Source organism: Glycine soja, chromosome 17, assembly GCF_004193775.1.
Source record: "Glycine soja cultivar W05 chromosome 17, ASM419377v2, whole genome shotgun sequence".
NCBI lineage: Eukaryota > Viridiplantae > Streptophyta > Magnoliopsida > Fabales > Fabaceae > Glycine > Glycine soja.
In genome coordinates, this window is record NC_041018.1 from 7,990,729 (window position 1) to 8,010,121 (window position 19,393).

Sequence of the window (19,393 nt, forward strand, 5' to 3'; positions counted from 1 at the left end):
AGTTTAGTTTGAAAATTGTGAGTTTTGCAATTTATTTCTTAATACGTAAAATAAATATGCTGAGTACATTCCTATATAAAGTCAACCTCCTAAAAGAACTAGTAAAATATAATTTAAAAAAACTACAAATATAATGGCAAGTAGTGAGCCGTTAATAAATGTTTTAATAGCATGGCGATCTCCCAAATGATTTATTTTTATATTTTATTTTTATTCATATTCGTGATTCTCACATTCCCCTAATCTCATTGTCACCTCCAAAAGTTAGGCAGTCCAATGAAAGGGTCAAATCATTAGTTCAAAGATTTTTGCAGCTAATCAAGGGTTTCCACATAGCACGCTCATCTATCAAATCTCAATGAAATTTGCATATATATAATGCATGATAACGGGTTTTGGAGCAGGAGCAATGGCATTGTTCCACATGTTTGTGTCTTTGGTTTCCTCATGTCGGAACAGGAGAAACTGGGCCCACTTCAGCAGTGCCTCACTTCAAAACCCCATTGTTTATCATCAAATGGTCAAAGTTACGGATTTGCGTTGCTTAATCTTAATTATAATCTACCCTAACCAACGTTTGTTAACCGAAAACAGTAGTATCAAGCAATGGGTGTGGCGGCAGTGTCAATTACTTGTTACTGCCTTTAATTGGATTTGTCATTTCATGTTCAAACTTTATAGATTATAAATTTAATTTTCTCCAAATTATCATGTTCAGATGACTTTGATTCTGAAAACATGTTAAATTATGACCAAAAATATATACAAATTATTTCATTTCAAATTCACTCTTAACTAAATTATCTTTATTAAAAAAATGCACACACTGATGTTGTTGGATTATGCTTGTGCAACTCTTATTTCACTATAGAAAAAATATAATTAGTAACTAAATTTAGCAACTAAATAATATCAGTCGTTAACTCGTTAATAGTGTTCACTTAAAAATAAATAATCTCTTGGTAGCCTGTAATGAAACATGATTGCAATAAAGCTGATCGATCAATCTAGCACTGGATGATAAGTTTTTACAGCTAAATATTTGTTGCTTAGTGGCAAAATCGCAAATGGTCACTAAACCACATACTATTTTATGTCATTTAACAATTGAAACACTGAACTTTAATGATTGAGATGTTGTTGGTCATTATTAAACCTGAATGTTTGAACTCCTATGGCGTCTTTGTAATGAAAAAATTAGTGACAATTTCTTACGTTAAGTAAATTGTAATCGATGTAATGACCATAAGATTTGGTTTCTAAATCTTAAATATAATTTGATCATTCATTTTCTTATTTTATTTCTTTTTTTGGTTTTAATTCTTTGATTTATTAAAGAAAGAGATCCTAACTAATTCAGAATTCGATTAAAAGATAAATAAAATTTGGTCAAGAATTATTTCAATAAAAAATTAAACTTAGATAATACTCGAATGATTCAACTTTAACTTCAACTCATTAACCACTTGTGTTCAATTATTTGAGTCTTTCTTCTCTCATTTTGTTTGCAATTTTATCCTCTGGTAGGAATGTTAAGATGGGTCATTTCAATCCAATTCAAATTATTTTCAACTTGTGAAAAAATAAGTCAAAAAATAATGAATAACTCATAAGTTGATTTATCAATTATTAAAACAGCTAAATAATATAAGTAATCTAAGAATGATGTCATAGTTACAATAAAATATTCATTTTAGTCACTAAAAGTGCAAGATGATAATAAATTAATTTTTAAAAGATAAAAAATTTAAATTTAATTTCTGAATGTACAAAAAGTATAATAGGTATTGATCCTCAAATTTATATTTTTATTTTCATTTGATTCATTAAAAATATTATAAATTAATTTTAGTTTATATAATTAGACAATTGGATATGAAAAATATTAACCTCGTGTATTTTCAAAAATTAAAATGCTAGTTTAGTTATATTTATAGACTAAAAGTATATTTTATTATTTAAGCAAAAACAAAACCAAAAGATTTGAAAACTCTTGTTAGTTTTTTTCTTATGGAAATATAGCTCACTTTTATTTTGACTTCGTTAAAATATAATTAGGAACAAAAAAAAAATGATAATTTTGCAACATAAAAACTTGGTCAAGTGGTTATGCGTCTTTGCTTTACAGACTAGACAAATTTGCTTATGAAATGCCAACGAATTTGCCCATCATTTTGCAACCACCCAAGTGAATACTACCCCAAATCCCAACATTCATTCCATATCATCAAATGTTGTTTTGACTAATTTCAAATACGTATTGCGTTTTGATTCATTCGTACGTATATAGTTATATTATTATATGTTCATAAAATATTAACTATTCTAGGAATTTGTTCAAACTTATATCACCATCAAAATATTTTAGTAATTAAAAATATTATTTTCAGTTATTGACGATAAAAAAAGATTTTGTACTTAAAATAATGCCGGATTTTCCATGAATGATTCTTAAAAATGTTTTTAGGAGGATTCTTAATAATGTTGAGAGTCCGATTAAAATTAATATTTCTATAGGACTAATCTAGAAGAGGTAAAGTACTAGTTAATAAATAATTTCTCTATCTACAAATACTTCTTTATTTATATAGTTTGACATCAAACGCCTATTATATGCTTAATTAAGATCCCTTTAATTTGCTAAAATGTAAGAAATAACAAAATACAAAAAAAATTTGTTATTCATTGTGACGGCAGGGAGCATGATATATAAATTTCACGTATTATTCATTGTTAATTGTTTATCAAACAACATACAAGATGAAAAAATTATAATGACTTAGGTGATTGTCTTGTATTATTTTCATTGTATTGTAACTCAATGTGTGTCCAATGCATGAAAAGCTTGCGTTACTTGGTGCTCATATCATACCATATAATTTGTGAGTTCAATGTGCCATTGTTGTCAAAATTACTGATTTGACCAAAGACGGTGTTATGACGACACTAATTTGATCTGGGATTTCCTATCGATTCAACAACAGTTTTTTTGTTTTGTCTACACTTGTTTATCTACATACAGTTTATGTTTTTTTAGGTGAATACCCATTGTTTATCTTTTATTTCGAGGTTGTCTATTACTAATTTTCAAATTCAACATTGTTTACATAAAATTCAATTTTATAAGAACTATGTCTGCCTCGGAAACTATTTCAAGGGGCAGTTATTTACTTATTTGTCTTATTATTTTTTGTTTCCTTTTGTTCCTAATAAATCTTGAAGACCATATTTGTAATTTCAATTACAATAAAGTGACATAACTGATTTTGAAAAGGAAGATCTATTATTGATTGCATTCATACAGCTGGGATAAGTTTCAGAAAAAAAGAATATTAGCTTCCCGAATACTCTTCTGTTTATATATATAAATAAAACGAGTTTTTTTTTTCTTCTTTTTTTTTTAAAGTACAGATTCTTTATTTTTGTGATAGTCTTAAGTTCTTGGTGGAAAAACACACACTATCAACTCTGATTGATTCTAATAGTCTTTCCTCTTCTGATTGAGAAAGGAAAAAGAAAAACTTATTATAATATTATCCAAACCAAATATTGCATCAAAAGGTCTTGTTGGTCCTGGTTCAAAAAAAAAAAAAAAAGAAGAAGAAGAAGAAGGTCTTGTTGGCCCCCTCACCACTCAGATATCCATTTTAATTTTATTTTTATTTTTTTACACTCCAAAAATGTTTAAATTGAAAAATTCATTATTTAACGTTTTATCTAAAACAAAATTGATATAATATAATATTCTGTGAGAGACCTAATAGTAACATTCACACAATTAGTCTAGTTAATTATTTAAAACTTTTCAATTTGATAAGAATTTGAATTTACATGAAAATATTTATAAATTTATAAATATTCGTAAATAATTTAAATAATGAGCTTCTAAAAATGTTAAAATATATAAATTAATTTTAAATTTGATACAATAAATATATTTCTTTCTTTTTTGGTGATACTTGAGAAGTTTATCCGAAGTAACATAAGATTTAGGTGGTGACATAAAATTTTAGATATAACATACTATTGGTTAGAGTAGAATTGAGTTTAAATCTTAAATAATATCTTATGAATAAAAAAAACATTATTGAAGATGAAACTCTAAAAAAATGTATTAAAAGTGGTGAGTGACATTCAAAATTAATTATTAACAAATTGAGGAAATGTTTTGCACTAATAATATGGGTGGGAAAAAAAATAGTGATAAATGAAGATATATGGTTTCAGTTTTGAGTTTTCACTTTCACTAGTGGAGCCCATGGCAGTGAGATTAACTGTCTGGTGAATATCCGATGCATGCGCGAATATAGATAAACTGAGACAGTAAAGTTTAGTAACTACCTTAGCATGATGACAATTATATGCATGGGATGATTGATGAGCGAGAAGAATTTAGGGTAGTGAGAGATAAAAATTGTGATGTGAGAAAAAAAGTTGTAAGACGTGGGCTTAGGCTATAAACAACCAAATAAGGTTACCTTACATTCCACGTTTCTTCCTCCTCCCCCAAACAGCAGTATTTATGGCCTTGTTTTCCTCTCTCTCTATTCTCCTCATCATATTCACATCTCCATCTACACTTCCTTCATTTCCATCCCCTTCTCTCTTTTAAACCTCACGCACAACGAAATCGTGATTCTGTTGTTCTTTTGAAATGGAAAACGCTCCGGTGGTGTGTAAGGAAGATGATCAGATGGATTTGCCTCCCGGATTTCGGTTCCACCCGACTGATGAAGAGCTTATAAGCCATTACCTCTACAAGAAGGTCATTGACACCAAGTTCTGCGCCAGGGCTATTGGAGAAGTGGACCTCAACAAGTCTGAGCCTTGGGATTTGCCATGTAAGTGAAACCAAACCAATCCAATCAATCTCACTTTTATGTATTGTATTGCTTTTAATTTTCTCCAAAATTAATATTATGATCTTGTGTGTAGGGAAAGCCAAAATGGGAGAAAAGGAGTGGTACTTTTTCTGTGTGAGAGACAGAAAATACCCCACTGGCTTGAGAACCAACAGGGCCACCGAAGCTGGGTACTGGAAGGCCACAGGAAAAGACAAAGAGATTTTCAGAGGAAAATCTTTGGTTGGAATGAAGAAAACTCTTGTTTTCTACAGAGGTCGAGCACCTAAAGGTGAAAAAAGCAATTGGGTCATGCACGAGTACAGACTCGAGGGGAAATTCTCTGTTCACAACCTCCCAAAAACTGCAAAGGTATTTTGTTATTCTTATTCTCTTCCTTCAATTCCCTTTCTTCCTTTGTGTTTTCAACTTGGATTTGTTTTGATGATTATGATTGTTGTTTTTTGTGGCAGAACGAGTGGGTGATTTGCAGGGTGTTTCAGAAGAGTTCAGCTGGGAAGAAAACTCATATCTCGGGGATAATGAGGTTGGACTCTTTTGCTGATGAATTGGGTTCTTCTGCTCTGCCACCTCTCTCGGATTCTTCGCCTTCTATCGGTAACACTAAACCTCTTAATGATACGGCTTACGTGCCCTGCTTCTCCAATCCAATTGATGTTCAAAGAAACCAAGAAGGTGTCTTTGATTCCTTCACCAACTCTATCTATGCGGTTTCTTCAAATCCTATGGGCATTCTTCCCAGAATGCCACCTTCTGGCTCCTTCTACTCCACTCAAGGTGTTCAAGCTGCGCCTAATTTGGCATTTCCTGGTTCTGTTTACACCCTTCAGGATCACACCATCCTGAGAACCTTATGTGAAAACAATGGTTACAAGCCAGAGAGGGACATGATCAGTGTTTCGCAGGAAACGGGTCTAACTACTGATATCAACGCTGAAACCTCTTCAAATTTTGATATGGGTAGGAGGCCCTTTGAGAATCACAATCATGCATCTGTTTCTGTTGCCCCATTGGATCTTGATGGTTTGTGGAATTACTAAAAGTTTAAATAAAAGGATCAATTACAGTGAATAGTGAAATTAACCCCACTTTTGAGCTAGAAGGAAGAGGAAAAAGAAGAGCCTCGGATGGGATTGATGCTATTGTTGTTTAATTTCTCTGTATAGATTTTATCTAAGACATGCATGTACTGAAGCATATGTTGTTAAGTGTAAGAAATGTTGTGGAATGAATTAGGCTGGTTTGGTCTGTTGACACTTTAGGCTTGTGCGTGGCTGGCATGAGCATGAGCATGAGCATGAGCATGATTAATTTGTTTCAGTTTGGATTAAAAATAATAGTAGAATGGGACTGGTGGATTAAAATTAGAATATAAAAAGTCATTATTTATGTACCGTAACTTGTTGATCTTGCTTTTCTGGATTGGATTATCAGTATAGTATAGTCCAGCTAATACTGAGACCAAGACCAAGAGCTTGATTCGGTTAATGTTTGAATAGTATATTTTTAGTTTTAAAAAAATGTGGGGGCTGTAGTGTGCGGTTACCAATGAAAATCCCTCAATTCTCTATCTCTCTCGATTTGGACACACGTGCACGCGCATACTTTGACATAGACAAATGTTAACAAACTTATCTGCATTTACCTACTCCAAAGCTAACTGTACAAATCATGACTCTCAACTCTGAACTTCTCTCCCCTTTCTCTTTCTGTTTACGTGCGTGTGTAGTATGATTCATTGTCAAATGCAAAAATTCAAAGGCTTTTACCTAAAACATCTCAGCACATCGCTCTAGCCTCTAGTGGCGGCGTTCACATTTCACACCTTTCTCTGATTTAGCTCTTTCAAAGTGTTTTGCATTATTAATAACAAGGGTGAGAGCAACTGATATTTTATCCTAAAGCAATTTCTCGAAATTAATTTTCTTTAGCAAGAAGAAAGCGTTTTAGAATACTATGATGTGTTAAGTTTGTAGTCAAGATACAAGTCAAATTGAGAACAAAGGATTTGTGCCAGTGCAACCTCCAACATATTGGTATTGCTTATGATTTTCAATCAAATTCCATCCCACTGGGCTATATTCAAATAGCATGTTACTGATTTTTTTTTATTTTTTATTTGTAAGCTTAAGCTGTATATAAGAAATAAATTAATAATAAAAATACTCCTTTTTCGGGGTGTGATGGCTTTTACTGAATCAGGAACGCTTGTCAGTATTTGTGATAATTTATAGTTTCTTTTATTCATTCGTTTGAATTTGTCAAATCATCCATTTCTCATTTCATGATATGAATTCCGTTTTGAAGCTGTAATGGCATGACATGAGCGCATTGATCTTCTTTTTCTTATTTTGTCCAAAAATACAATATACGTATCTCTTTTGTACCATGTGGTGTTTACATTTATAGCACATGATAAATCCTCTAAAAAAATTAATCCACCAATTTGAGTCCTGCACGTCTTGATCCATAACTATATGAAAACACTGGCAATTTGTCTTTTAATAATTTTTCGCTTAACTCACTTAGTTTGATGGCAAATAAATACATTAAAGGTAAACCTCACAGTTAATATTTCGTTTTCTTCATGATATAATGACGCCAATCCAACGCCCTTATCCTTTCTGAAAAAATTTGGGTCCCCTTCTACATTGGCCTATGAAGTGTTTATTTTTATTTAGCATATTTTACTGTATGAATGAGATTGAAATAGAAAATTAACTATCGAGGACGTATTATAAGTTTTGTGTCTCTATCCTCTGATTGGTGCAATTGTGGTATAAGTTTAGAAACGCCAACTACCTTATCATCATCGCATTAGTGAGCTATGACCTATGGGTAATATTCCGGGTTTCAAAGTTAGAGTATTAAATTATGATTAGGTTGTTAAAGGTAAAACTTTCACTTTCAATCAGAGTAATTTGAGTAACATAAAACCAAACGAGAGGTATTCTTCCAACCCGTAGCGGTTTTGTACTCACGAGTGAAAAGAAATAAATAGATTACATAAAAATATGCAAGAAATTAATAAGTTTGTTGATTTTATAATAGTTATCTTAACAAATTATATTGATGATATTTTTTATTAGTTAATAACATAAAATGTTTTAAACATATTTATATTAATTATTTATTTTTCTTTTTAATATAAGTGTTAAAAAATACTATAAAGTACTTTTTAAAATAAATGAAAAGAAAATTAGTTTTCTTCCATTTCAAGTTAATTTAGAGAAAGAGAATAATACTTCTAGTGAATATTGTAATAACAAATTCTTTTTATTAAATAAAATAAAAGTTTAACAATTTTATTTTCTTTGTCCTATTTCTATCCAAACGAATGGGATATTTTTTGTCATACAAATATTTTTCTTTAAAAAAATAATCTTATTTGAATTTTGAAGTATGATTAATTCTGAATGTAAAATATCTTTTAACGGAAATTTAAACTTTAGTATATGATGGGAAATAATTGCCTTTCACTGTACTAAAATCCAGTTTTGGTTAACAAACATGGTATTAGTGCGGTTAAAGAGTTAAAGTCTTATCTTTATCTTCAGTGACACAACACAAGTGATAAAATTTGAAGGGCGTAAAGGTCACTTCACGTTCACGACATGGAATTTAGTGGCTTTGGAGATTCCGTTGGCAAAGGGCACTGGCACGCACACTGCGTGATGTCAGTCTAAGGACAAAGTTAGGCCTTTTTAACGGTCGATACCTCCTCTTCTTCTCCCTCATCTTTTTCTTCTTTTATATATCTCATAAATATTCGTTTTGGTCTATAAAAATATCAGATAATAATAAATTTTAATTTTAATTTATTTTTTAAATATATAAAAAAGTAAAAAATGTGACAGATTAATATGTTTATAATTTAATAATAAATTAGCTTTTAAAATTTACAACTTAATGTTAAATTGAATTAAAAAATATAATTTATTATCAAATTAATTATTAAATATTATAACTTAATAAAAAAATAATTAAAAGTTTAACAGTTGGATCAATCAGTCGCATTTTTTATATTTAAAAATTATATTTGAGTTTCCATATTGTAAGAATCAATTTACATCACCGTTTTAAATTTCAAAGATCAAAATAAATATTTTTTTCTTTATATATTTGTTTATCATCCATGACCTATCACATTTTATTATTTTACTGATAGAGCCAAAAACTAATTTAAACAAAAAATAAGTTGTATAAGTTAATATAAACAATCTCTCCGTCTCCAACAATGTTGAAAGTACAAGTTAATGAGAGAAGTAAGAATTGCACAATTATTAGAAATCTCACGTAAACAAGAAATATATGGTTAAAATAAGTTAGAGTAACTCTTATTTCTTGACCTATCCCGACCAGGTAAAAAAAAAAAAAGAAGAAGAAGAAAAAAACATTGATTGTATAATAAGCACATGTTGTTGAACAGTTGAATTAAATTTTGAAGAATTGGTAATATTTTAATTTTGATAGTACCTAAAATGCTACTCTCAACAAGTTTATATCGGGTATTTTTTCATGTGGAATGCTAAACGAATGTGAACAGTTTCAAGTGCCCAACTTCTTGCCAAATGTCCCTGACTATGTCGTGGTCGTCGTCATCGTCTGAAAACAGTGTGTTGATTCAAATGTACTGGAAGTAATAATTTTTTATGTTTTTGAGATTTTATCATATTTTAAATTCAATTCAGCTGAATATATAATTATGCCAATTACGTAGTGTATTTAACAGATTGAATATTATAATAATATTTATAGAGTGCACACTGCACAAAACTTTCTCCCAAAAAAAAGGCAAAAATGCATTTCCATTATTGTGATTCTGGTTTTCGTGGCCCACTCTGCCCCCAATCATTGTTCTCGCCATAAGAACTCTTCTATTTTTCTCAACCCCAACTCGGGAACAAATATTCATAAGCCACGTTTGATTAATAATTAAACATTTTTCAGTTGAAAAAATAATAAACATGAACAAATTGGCTCACCTAATAGACAATTTGTTAATATAATAATTTTGCACATGATGTTTCTTTTTATAATAATTCTCTTTACCAATCTTGTAAATTAATAATAAAATAATGAGTCCTCCTTTGTTTTTCCTTCTTTTCATTTGTGATTTGCTGTATTCACCTATCTATGAGATCATTATTTTATCAATTTGCAAGATTAATGAAGAGAAAATTAAAAAGGTCCAAGAATAAAGGGCCATAGGAAACGACGTCTATGAGATCATATTTGCCACGTGTCACTATCATGTTTGGCTAACCACAATGTTGATTCTTACTGTGATTAGGTAATGTCAATTTTTTCACACCCTTGAGGCACTTAATGGGGTCTGTTATTCACATACTTCCAATATGGTATCCAAATAAAGTAAGTGGAAATATTATAAAAAAAGAAAGATACAAACAATGAACAGAAAATTGAGATATCCACGGAGATTTTTTGTACAAAGTATAATCAAGCTTAATGCAAAACCAAAAGTGGGAAAGGTCAATCTTACCCTCGTTTCCTTGGCCCAGTAACCACACAAAAATGATTGCAGTGTAGTGTAAGAGCGAGACATTACGAAACAAATTGCCATTTTCCTACAATAAGAAATTATATAGTTAGTTAGTACATTCCTTTTATGCATAAATGAAACTAATAGTAAGAGGGATCTCATTCAACAGATTGATAAGCATTGAGAAGAAGTTATGTGAAACGGGTGAAGATAAAAATGTTTTGGAGAATATGTGGTGTTTTGATCTGGAAAAGATGATATAAGTTACAACCACACCTTGGACAAATTCAATTGGGAATTGAATTGAACCGCATGTTGGACTTTTTGTTTGGGAAGGAAATGGAGCCTGATATATATGTGGACTCTTTTGGTGTGGTTATTCATTACAAAACTTCCAAACGCATGTGCGACAAATTTGTTTTGGTAACAATTTCATATGTTTACATTTGTTCATAGTCGGGTAAATTAAGGCCAGATATTTTCAACTTTATTACACAAGGGCACTAAAGTAAGAAGATCAACTTTTAGAGAATTGGTTCCATCCACATCGTAAGATATATATGATTAACAAAATATCCAAGTTTCGATGTGCTATGGCTGATTTAGGTGGTGATGTGAGGGTGGTACTTTCAATAGAAGTGTATATAGTTTGATTCAGAATGATTTTACTCTCTCTTCATCTAATAAGACACTTTTTTTTTTTATAGTTTATTTAGATATTATATAAATAATCATGTTTTTCTCCATTTTTTTAATATATAAATCCCAATAAAAAGCAATCTTGAGCTATGTGGTATAAGTATAAAGAGAAATTTTTTTGCTCTAAATATTCATCGTAAATACATACTTAAGGGTCGAACTTAAGATTATTCATTAAATTAAAAGTTTTCAATAATCTTGTATTAGTCAATTCACACGCTGCATAGTTTCCATTCAATTTTCATCCAAAGAAAAATGTGCTAGAGTTATACGAATTTAATAAATAAATTATGAACTTCTATGTGAAACGCTAAATATTAAATGACATTTTTTTTTCTTTTTTTTACCATATAACAAAAAATAAGAGAGAGAAACCCACATTAAAAATTATTTCATAAATAAGTCCCTGCGGGTCTAAACATAAAGTGATAAAACGTTTTTTTTATTATTATCCATCCTAGCTATTTTTCTTGATCAATAAATAAATATAATGATTTACTCAAGATATAAAACAACTTGCTTCACTATTGTCACAAAAACACACAATCGCAATTGAAATTTATTTGGCAGAAAATTTCTATTTTAACTTGTGTTTTTTAAAATTTGAGAGAAAAAATTACAAAATGAAGCAAATAGTAATTTACTTTTAATTTACCAAATATCCAAAGAGTACACAACTATACATGCTGTTTTCATTATTGACACACGTGTAAACAGATTGGAAATTAGTTTAGTGAGCGATTAGATTTTGTGAATAAGTACAGAAGCATTCTCCAATATGTGGATGATATGATATGATATTTTATTTTCGTGTTTAAATACGTCGATAATCCCCTCTTTTTTACCAAAAAGGAAAAAAGATAAACGTCAACTAATTGGAATGCAATAAGAAAACACGGGTGAAACGTATACACTTGCTTACTTTCTTTGCAATTTCCAAAAACTTCACTTTTAATCTCTTTTACTTGAATTAGAAATGATTCGAATTTGATAGGATGGAGAAGTGCCTCCTAACTTTGTGTTTCTCAACCTTTTTGTAAACACTTAAGATTAAGATATATTCTTCCGTGATAGCGACCTTCTATGTTGAATTTGATTCTCCATTACTCTCCCATTATCGTATGAATTATGTATACTTCCACTAACCTGTGACATGAATATGGTAATTCATTGTCAACTGATAGGAAAAGCATATTGTATTAACTTGTTAACAACATGATTGATCTAATTTAAAATGGTCCATTTGGAAGGATATCCTCGTGAAATCAAACGTTGGGCTTAATTTAAGCCCACAGAATGATCATTATCCTCCAACATGGGATAAGACAAGTCTTTAAGCAATTAAGTAATATTTTTTCTTAAGGATGAAAAAAAAATGGTTGCAACTACATCTTCATTGATCTCTGTGATTCAAAAACAACATCATGGTTCAACTGTTGGACAACAAGCTCAGTTGCAAAAACTTCAAACATCTCTATTGCTACATGCTTGAATCCATAGTTCATGGCAGATGACAACCAAATTTGGGATGGTGAAGTTTAGACAAAATCCAGTAGACAGAAAATTATCTAAACTCTATCTGTTTTATAATTTTATCAACTACAGATAATAATCTGTATTGAAATACTTTTTTTTTCATTATATTTTACAATAGACATCATCTAGCATTATTTACTGAAATGCATAGTTTGTTGGTTAAGTTTAAAGACATTATATGTTTCTATCATATATTTTACAAAAGTTAATATTCATTACAAAATAATGTCTCCGGCATTACACGGTATTAATTCTAGTTTTTCTTATAAGAAGCTGCTAGATGATGGGCTTAGCAATGAAGATCGCACCCCTAAGGTGATTTTTATTTTGTATGACACCTGTGGGTGTTTATTCTTCATTCTTTTTTAAATCTTGGTTTTATGTTCACCTTAATCATAGCAGGGCTGAGAATCTTAATCTGAGTTCCACATTTTTCATAATTTTTTACAATTTAAATTCCACTCTATGATGTGAAGGTAATCACTTCATTAGCAGTTTATCGGAGAGGAGGAGAAATAACACTGTTAATTCAAATTGGTTGTTAGAATAAGCATAGTTTTCCTTCCCCTTGGAAAGAAAAGAAAAATAGTAGAGAGAGAGAGAGAGATTTATATATTTCGTCTTTTCAAACATTGATGATCAATTAATATTTCATTGATATCCCAGTTGAGGCCAAAGAAAGAACTGATCCCTGCATAAGAATAATGAAGTTGATTTTCGAAGTATTTAGAGGTCCACTCGAATTGTAAAGCTAATTTCTTAAACCTGCTTATCCAAGTCATTTCTATGCATTCAATAGCCCTAAAACAGAAAAGCTATTCTAAAAGAAATAACTCATTCTATTTTACAACAAAATTTGCAATACTTCATAGCTGAGTTTTTCAAAATAGCATACATAGCATTCATCATAACTAGCGATAACTATCACTGTCCACAAGCTTAATGCCCCAGCTCATATCCTCACAGTGCCTCACATGGAACAAGTTCACCTGTGTAAGTTCCTCTCTTAGCCTTACAGTTAAAGAAGGGGGGAGCATGGAAACATGGCTCCATTGACATGGCACATGGACAGGGAGGATCTGGGACCGTTCTATTCTCAGGTTTGTACAGAATCCGCAGTTTTAAACCTCCAAGCCCGTGAGCCACATACCCAAAAGTAGACCATGAGCTAGTAGCCAACACATCAGTTAAGCTTAACAGATACATTTCTGCCCAAGCTTTTTGGTTGTGCATCTGCTTCTGTGTTTGTTGGTATCCTTCGTGGCTCGGCTGGTAAACACCAACCGCTTCTCCCGTCACCGTAGGAAATTCCCAGTAAATGTCTCTCACCTTTTCAAAATAACCAGAGTTTAAGGATGTCATCAAAACCGCTCTTGACTTGGGAATTCCTGATGAATTGGTAGCATCCTGCTGATGGTTAACATCGGGCAGAATATTCTTCTTCTAAGTACAAGCTAAGATCTGATCCATTACATGTTGAAACGGACCAGGTTTGGTGTCAAACACTCTAATTTGTATGCCAACTCTTTCATCAGCTTTAGCTAAATAAGCTTGATAGTATCTGACAACAAGTCCCCACACATTGTTTGTGGGGTGGAGCAGATATCTACCCAAGAAATGGAAAACTGTTTCCTTATTTGGGAAGAGATCATTCAGTTCCTGCTCAAAAGATGGCATTAATAATACATAAGGTACAAAGTAGTTATCAGTTTTCATCATTAACCACGGCACGTTCCGGAGAAAACGTTGCTCTTCATCACAGAAGAAAAGCTTATCATGGTCATCATAATCACGGGCTATATGAAGGTAGACAAAAGATGCAACAGTAGAATCAGTAACTGCTTTATTTTTCAGCATTTTCCCATAACATTGGTCAGAATTCTGACTGAAATTATTAAACTGAACATTAAGAGGAAAATCACTAGGGAGAAACCAGGAAGAATCTGGAAATGGCTCACAAAAGAGATCAACCATATCCGTTCCAGGGTCAACCACTAGAACACGGTTTGTGAGTAATGCATAGAGAAATGCAGAAGCTAGGGTCAAAATCCTATTCCCTAATCCACTAAATGAAATCCACAGAACATATTTACACTCTGAGGACTCAGTAAATTGAGCACCAGACCTAAGTTGTTCCACTGTTTTGTTATAGGATTCAGTGTAAGGTCCACATTGTTTGTGCTGAGCTTCATATTTTCTTAACCTAGAAATGAGGTACGAAGAAGGCTTTTCTGATAGCCCTTTGTGATAATACATGGCAGACTGATACCTGCTGAGACAAGTTTCTTCATCATCAAATCCATCAGCTAGAAGGCCACCAAGCAGTTTATCTTGTTGCAGCTCAACAGAATCAGAGGTTTCATTGACAAAATCTACAAGAGGTTTCATTGACAAAATCTACAAGAGGTTTCATTGACCAAATCTACAAAGTAAAAAGAGGATGAAATTTTGTAACTTTAACAAATGGGGTGGGATAAAAAGGTGAAAAAAGTTAACCCTTTATTATACCGAGGAAAGCAAGGATGAGGAAAAAGGTAGGTACCTTGTAGAGTTTGTGCGATTTGCAAGAGGGGTGTGAGTGATGAGGGTTCGTGCAGGGCGGCATCTGAGGGAGGGTCTCGAAGAACAATGGAGACTGAGAAAATCACAGAGCAGAGGACGAAGGAAGCGACGAAGAAGCCCATCATACTCATCAAAGAGAGGGTGAAGGAACATTTGGTGTCCAAATCCGAAGGTAAGAGTGAGAGTTTCTTCATCAGAACAAGTGCAGTGACTGTGAGTGTTGGAGCAGAGTGAGGACTGAGGAGTAGTTTGCTTTAGCCACACTCCCACACCATGACACCAAACCAAAGATGCCATCGACAGTCATTTGTTTCGTTATAATTTAACAACGTTGTACTCATATTAATTTTTTTTCAAGAAAATAATAATATGGAAAAATATGATTTTAATTCTTGTATTTTTGTAAAAAAAAAAATTATTTTAATTTTTTTGTTTTATTATCGAACATTTTAGTTTCTAAAATTTAAAAAATCAGTGTTTTTAGTCCTTCAAAATAAATGTCACATGGGAAAAAGATGTTAGCACTTAACCGTGTTTATTCTAAAAACCTAAAAATACTTACTTTAAAAAGTTAGAACAAAATGTCAGGATTAAAATATTTCATTTACAAAACATAAAGATTAAAAACTATTTTTTCTCTGATAATGTTAGTGTTTCTCAAAAAATGAATATGAAGTGATGAATAGAAAAATGAATATTAAATGGGTAATCCATGGATGATAATGTAAGTGGACTGTCTGCGGTACCCTTTTACGCTCCATTGCGTCACCTTCAACTTGCAAGCCGCATTCATTGCAACCTCAACCGATTTTTTTTTTCATTTAAAAATTGAAAAAAAAAATGATCTCATCACGACTCACATATCTTAATTTTTAGGATGTCTTAAAAACACGTAAATGAAATTACCGACTTCACAATTTGGACATGTAAATATATGTTCAGATAGCTTAAGAACAACTTTTGACCAGTGGACTTTGTGTGTGTGTGAAAGCTACATGCCCAAGATGTTCATTGTAAAAATAAAATTAACATAATCAACATGAATAACTAGATTGTTTTTAAAAAATAGTCGTACTAATGTAATATTGTAGAATAAATATTATTAATTGTTTTAGACTGATTTTCAATTTTCGTCTTTTGTCACTCTATTGACTTACAAGTCGATCGGAAAAAGATAATTTTAGACCTAAAAGTGGCATTAAAGTAGACTATCTCTTCAACTGACCTTTTAAATTAATGTACATTTTAGCATAAACTCTAGATCGATTTCGACATGTCACACATCGTGCACCTTAGTTAATTTGTCATGTCACGTAGTTTAATTGTAAATTATATTAATCATCATTTTTTCATGTGCATTCTACATGTATATAAGACATCCTATGCCTCCAAGTATACATTTAATCCTCTTCCTCGCTTACCTCTTACAAATATTGATTTGAAAGTTGAAGTCTTTGTTAATGGTGACTATCGAGTTCTTCCTTTGCAGTTGTCATATTATTGTTTATTTTGTCTAGCTTCCCCTATTGAGAATTGTCTTTGCGTGTCGAGTATCCATTCTTTAAGTTCGACCTCTCAAACATTAATAAAAATAAATCTCATTCTTAAATAAATACATGCATGAGTTACCATCCGCTTGAATGCACACGAAGGATGTCTCGAACTTCACATTGGAAATTGTTTTGTGCTTTTGCAATAGGCAGTCACCAAACTCCTTAGTTAATTACCGGTGTTAAAATAGGTCAACTCAACTTACTAAAAAATAGGTTAAGCTGGATTGAATCCATTTTATCATTAGATTGAAAATCTCAACATAATCTAACTGTGATAAGTCATAGATTGGGTTAGGTTGACATGCCAAAATTTGTAAAAAAATACGTCCAACATATAGCTCATGATTTACCCATCAAATAAAAAATATATATATAATTACTAACATTTTACACTTCCTAAAAATTGTTTTTCTTTCCTCATCATGAGGAGGATGTGTTAGAGTATCCATTTAGTCAAATTTAGGCTATGATTGATTTTTTGTTTGTTTGGTTTACTTTAAAATAACACCTTTAAAAATGAAGTTAAAATTGTTTGACAATTTATTTTATTTTGAATTCTGTCGTTATGAATTCTGATGGTTGTTGGGGTATGAGATAGTATATGGTGGTGGAAACACAATGGCTCGGGTTAGTTTGTAATGGTTGATTTGTGGTTGTTTGGAGGAAATCTGATAGAAACATGTGTTTTGGCAGGAGTCGCTGGTCAGGGTAGTAGGGTAGCAAGTTTCAGACTCCATTTATATTTATAAACGGTGGCCATTTCTATGATCTTATAGTGGCAATAAACATGTGGTCGGTTTTAATCTGAATCAGTACAATGTGATGGATGCTGGAATGGTAGAAATACCCATGTGAGATTAAAAAAAAATAAATCAAATTCATAACTTTTATATATATATATATATATCACTAAATTAATCTTATAGCTCTTGAGAGCATCATCAAGTATCAACACAGGAAATCTCGGCTAATACTACACTCTGTTAACGGTTTGGTTGTTATGCTTTAATGCTGGCAGTTTTTCTGATGTTATTATATTTATAGGGTTGGACTGTGATCTGGCAGCCATTATGTGTGTGGGGCAAAATTTTACCATTGGGATAGGGTTCTGTAGGATGGCTGTAATTTTGGTGAAGCGTTGTTATATTTATTTATACTCTTGTACAAGGTATAAATAGAAAGTAACCAATGGCAGCTGGGTGCAGATATTTGTTTGTATATGTCTTTGTAAATGTATTTGAGATACCTCTTGTATTATTTTTTTTCCCTCGGATAGAAAACCTAATATCTTTTTTATTCATTGAATCAGCAATTAATTTTATTCATGTAGAATTAATTAAATTTTTTTTATACATAAAGATAAATAAACATGAATTATCTCATTAAATAGATCGAGGATTTGTAAATATAACAAAACTTTATATAATTATATAAATCTTTTGAGTTAAATGTCTGTTGTATTTACTATTCAGTATAATTTATTTGCTGATAAAAAAATGAAAAGTAGAATTAATATCAAGTTATTTTTGTCAGCATTTGACGTAAAATGGAAGGTATGTGGTGAATGACTGAATGTGAGTTAGGTTCTCTTTTCGTTATTCAAAAGGAAATTAGGTTACATTGAAAATGTAATTCAATAATTGAAAAAAGGAGAAGAAAATAAAATAAGAACAAAACTAAGTTGAACTCAATCATCTCATGATAGTCTGCTCCAACTCGTGGGTTGGATGGAGCAAATCAAAATAATTCAGGATACTTCCTTTTTGTTTTTTTTTTTTAACAAACTCATCTTACAAGTCAGTTAAGCTAAATTGACGCATAAATTGAAACACATTCTGACAGTTCTATCAATAAAGTATTTAATGTGAATCTTGAATTTTACAACAAAACGCATAATAAAAGTAGCCTAATCCCATGAATTTTGGCACACTGAATTCTATTTTACCGCTGTTTCGTGTTTCAGATAAGTACGCATGTAATGCAAGTCATATTTTGCTTTCAAAGGCTAAATTTTAGTATTTCGTTTTCTCCATAACATAATTTTTAGTGGTGGAGAAATGCTTGCCCTACCCACACCGTTAAGTAACACGATTTTAACATGACAGCTAAGGTTTTCTCCTGCATTTATTTATAGCCACATTAAGTAACACGAATCAGTTCTTCATAAGCATAAATGAATTCCCTTAAAAAATTTGTTTACGTCAATTCTTTCAAAATTAATTATATTAGAACATAAACCAAACACAATTTTCTTTTCTTTTCTTTTTATGAAAATAGATCAAACAAGTTCTAAAGTGGCTGCTATGTTAGAAGATGAAATTAATAATTAACACTTTATTTTTAATTAAAGGAACCGAAAGGCCCAGAAAAGGAGCTAAACTGAGAGAGATAATCGAAGGAGGGACAACTCCTAAGATACAAGCTGCTCACACAAGAAGGGCAATGCTCAAACTACAAGCCAACTTTGCCAAAACATCTGCACACGAGTTGTATTATTTTATTTAGAGTATGTATGGTTGAGACATGATAATAAAGAAAATAAAAATAAAAGTAAAGCAAAATTCAGAAGGTGTGAGAATCGTATATGAGAGTACAATTTTTGTTTACAAACGTATTTAGTTGTGGTAAGAGACAGTAATAATAAGTTACTACTGTATTGTATAGTTATATACATAAAA

The 19,393-nt window shown here is 31.3% G+C and overlaps 1 protein-coding gene and 1 pseudogene across 1 annotated transcript; one reads left to right on the plus strand and one right to left on the minus strand.

Moving 5' to 3' along the window:
• The first annotated feature begins 4,470 nt into the window (after positions 1-4,470).
• Positions 4,471-6,261, plus strand: LOC114391911 (NAC domain-containing protein 100-like). Its single transcript, XM_028352924.1, has 3 exons — positions 4,471-4,841; positions 4,936-5,213; positions 5,315-6,261. The coding sequence occupies exons 1-3, from the start codon at positions 4,655-4,657 to the stop codon at positions 5,900-5,902; spliced, it is 1,053 nt and encodes a 350-aa protein (XP_028208725.1). The 5' UTR covers positions 4,471-4,654; the 3' UTR covers positions 5,903-6,261.
• Positions 6,262-13,343: 7,082 nt separating this feature from the next.
• On the minus strand, positions 13,344-15,470 carry LOC114392596 (annotated as a pseudogene).
• Between the last annotated feature and the right edge of the window lie 3,923 nt (positions 15,471-19,393).

Coding starts and splice junctions, on each gene's coding strand:
- LOC114391911 (XM_028352924.1), top strand. CDS start 4,655: ATGGAAAACGCTCCGGTGGTGTGTAAGGAAGATGATCAGATGGATTTG. Junction 4,842..4,935: donor TGAGCCTTGGGATTTGCCAT/GTAAGTGAAACC, acceptor TCTTGTGTGTAG/GGAAAGCCAAAATGGGAGAA. Junction 5,214..5,314: donor ACCTCCCAAAAACTGCAAAG/GTATTTTGTTAT, acceptor TTTTTGTGGCAG/AACGAGTGGGTGATTTGCAG.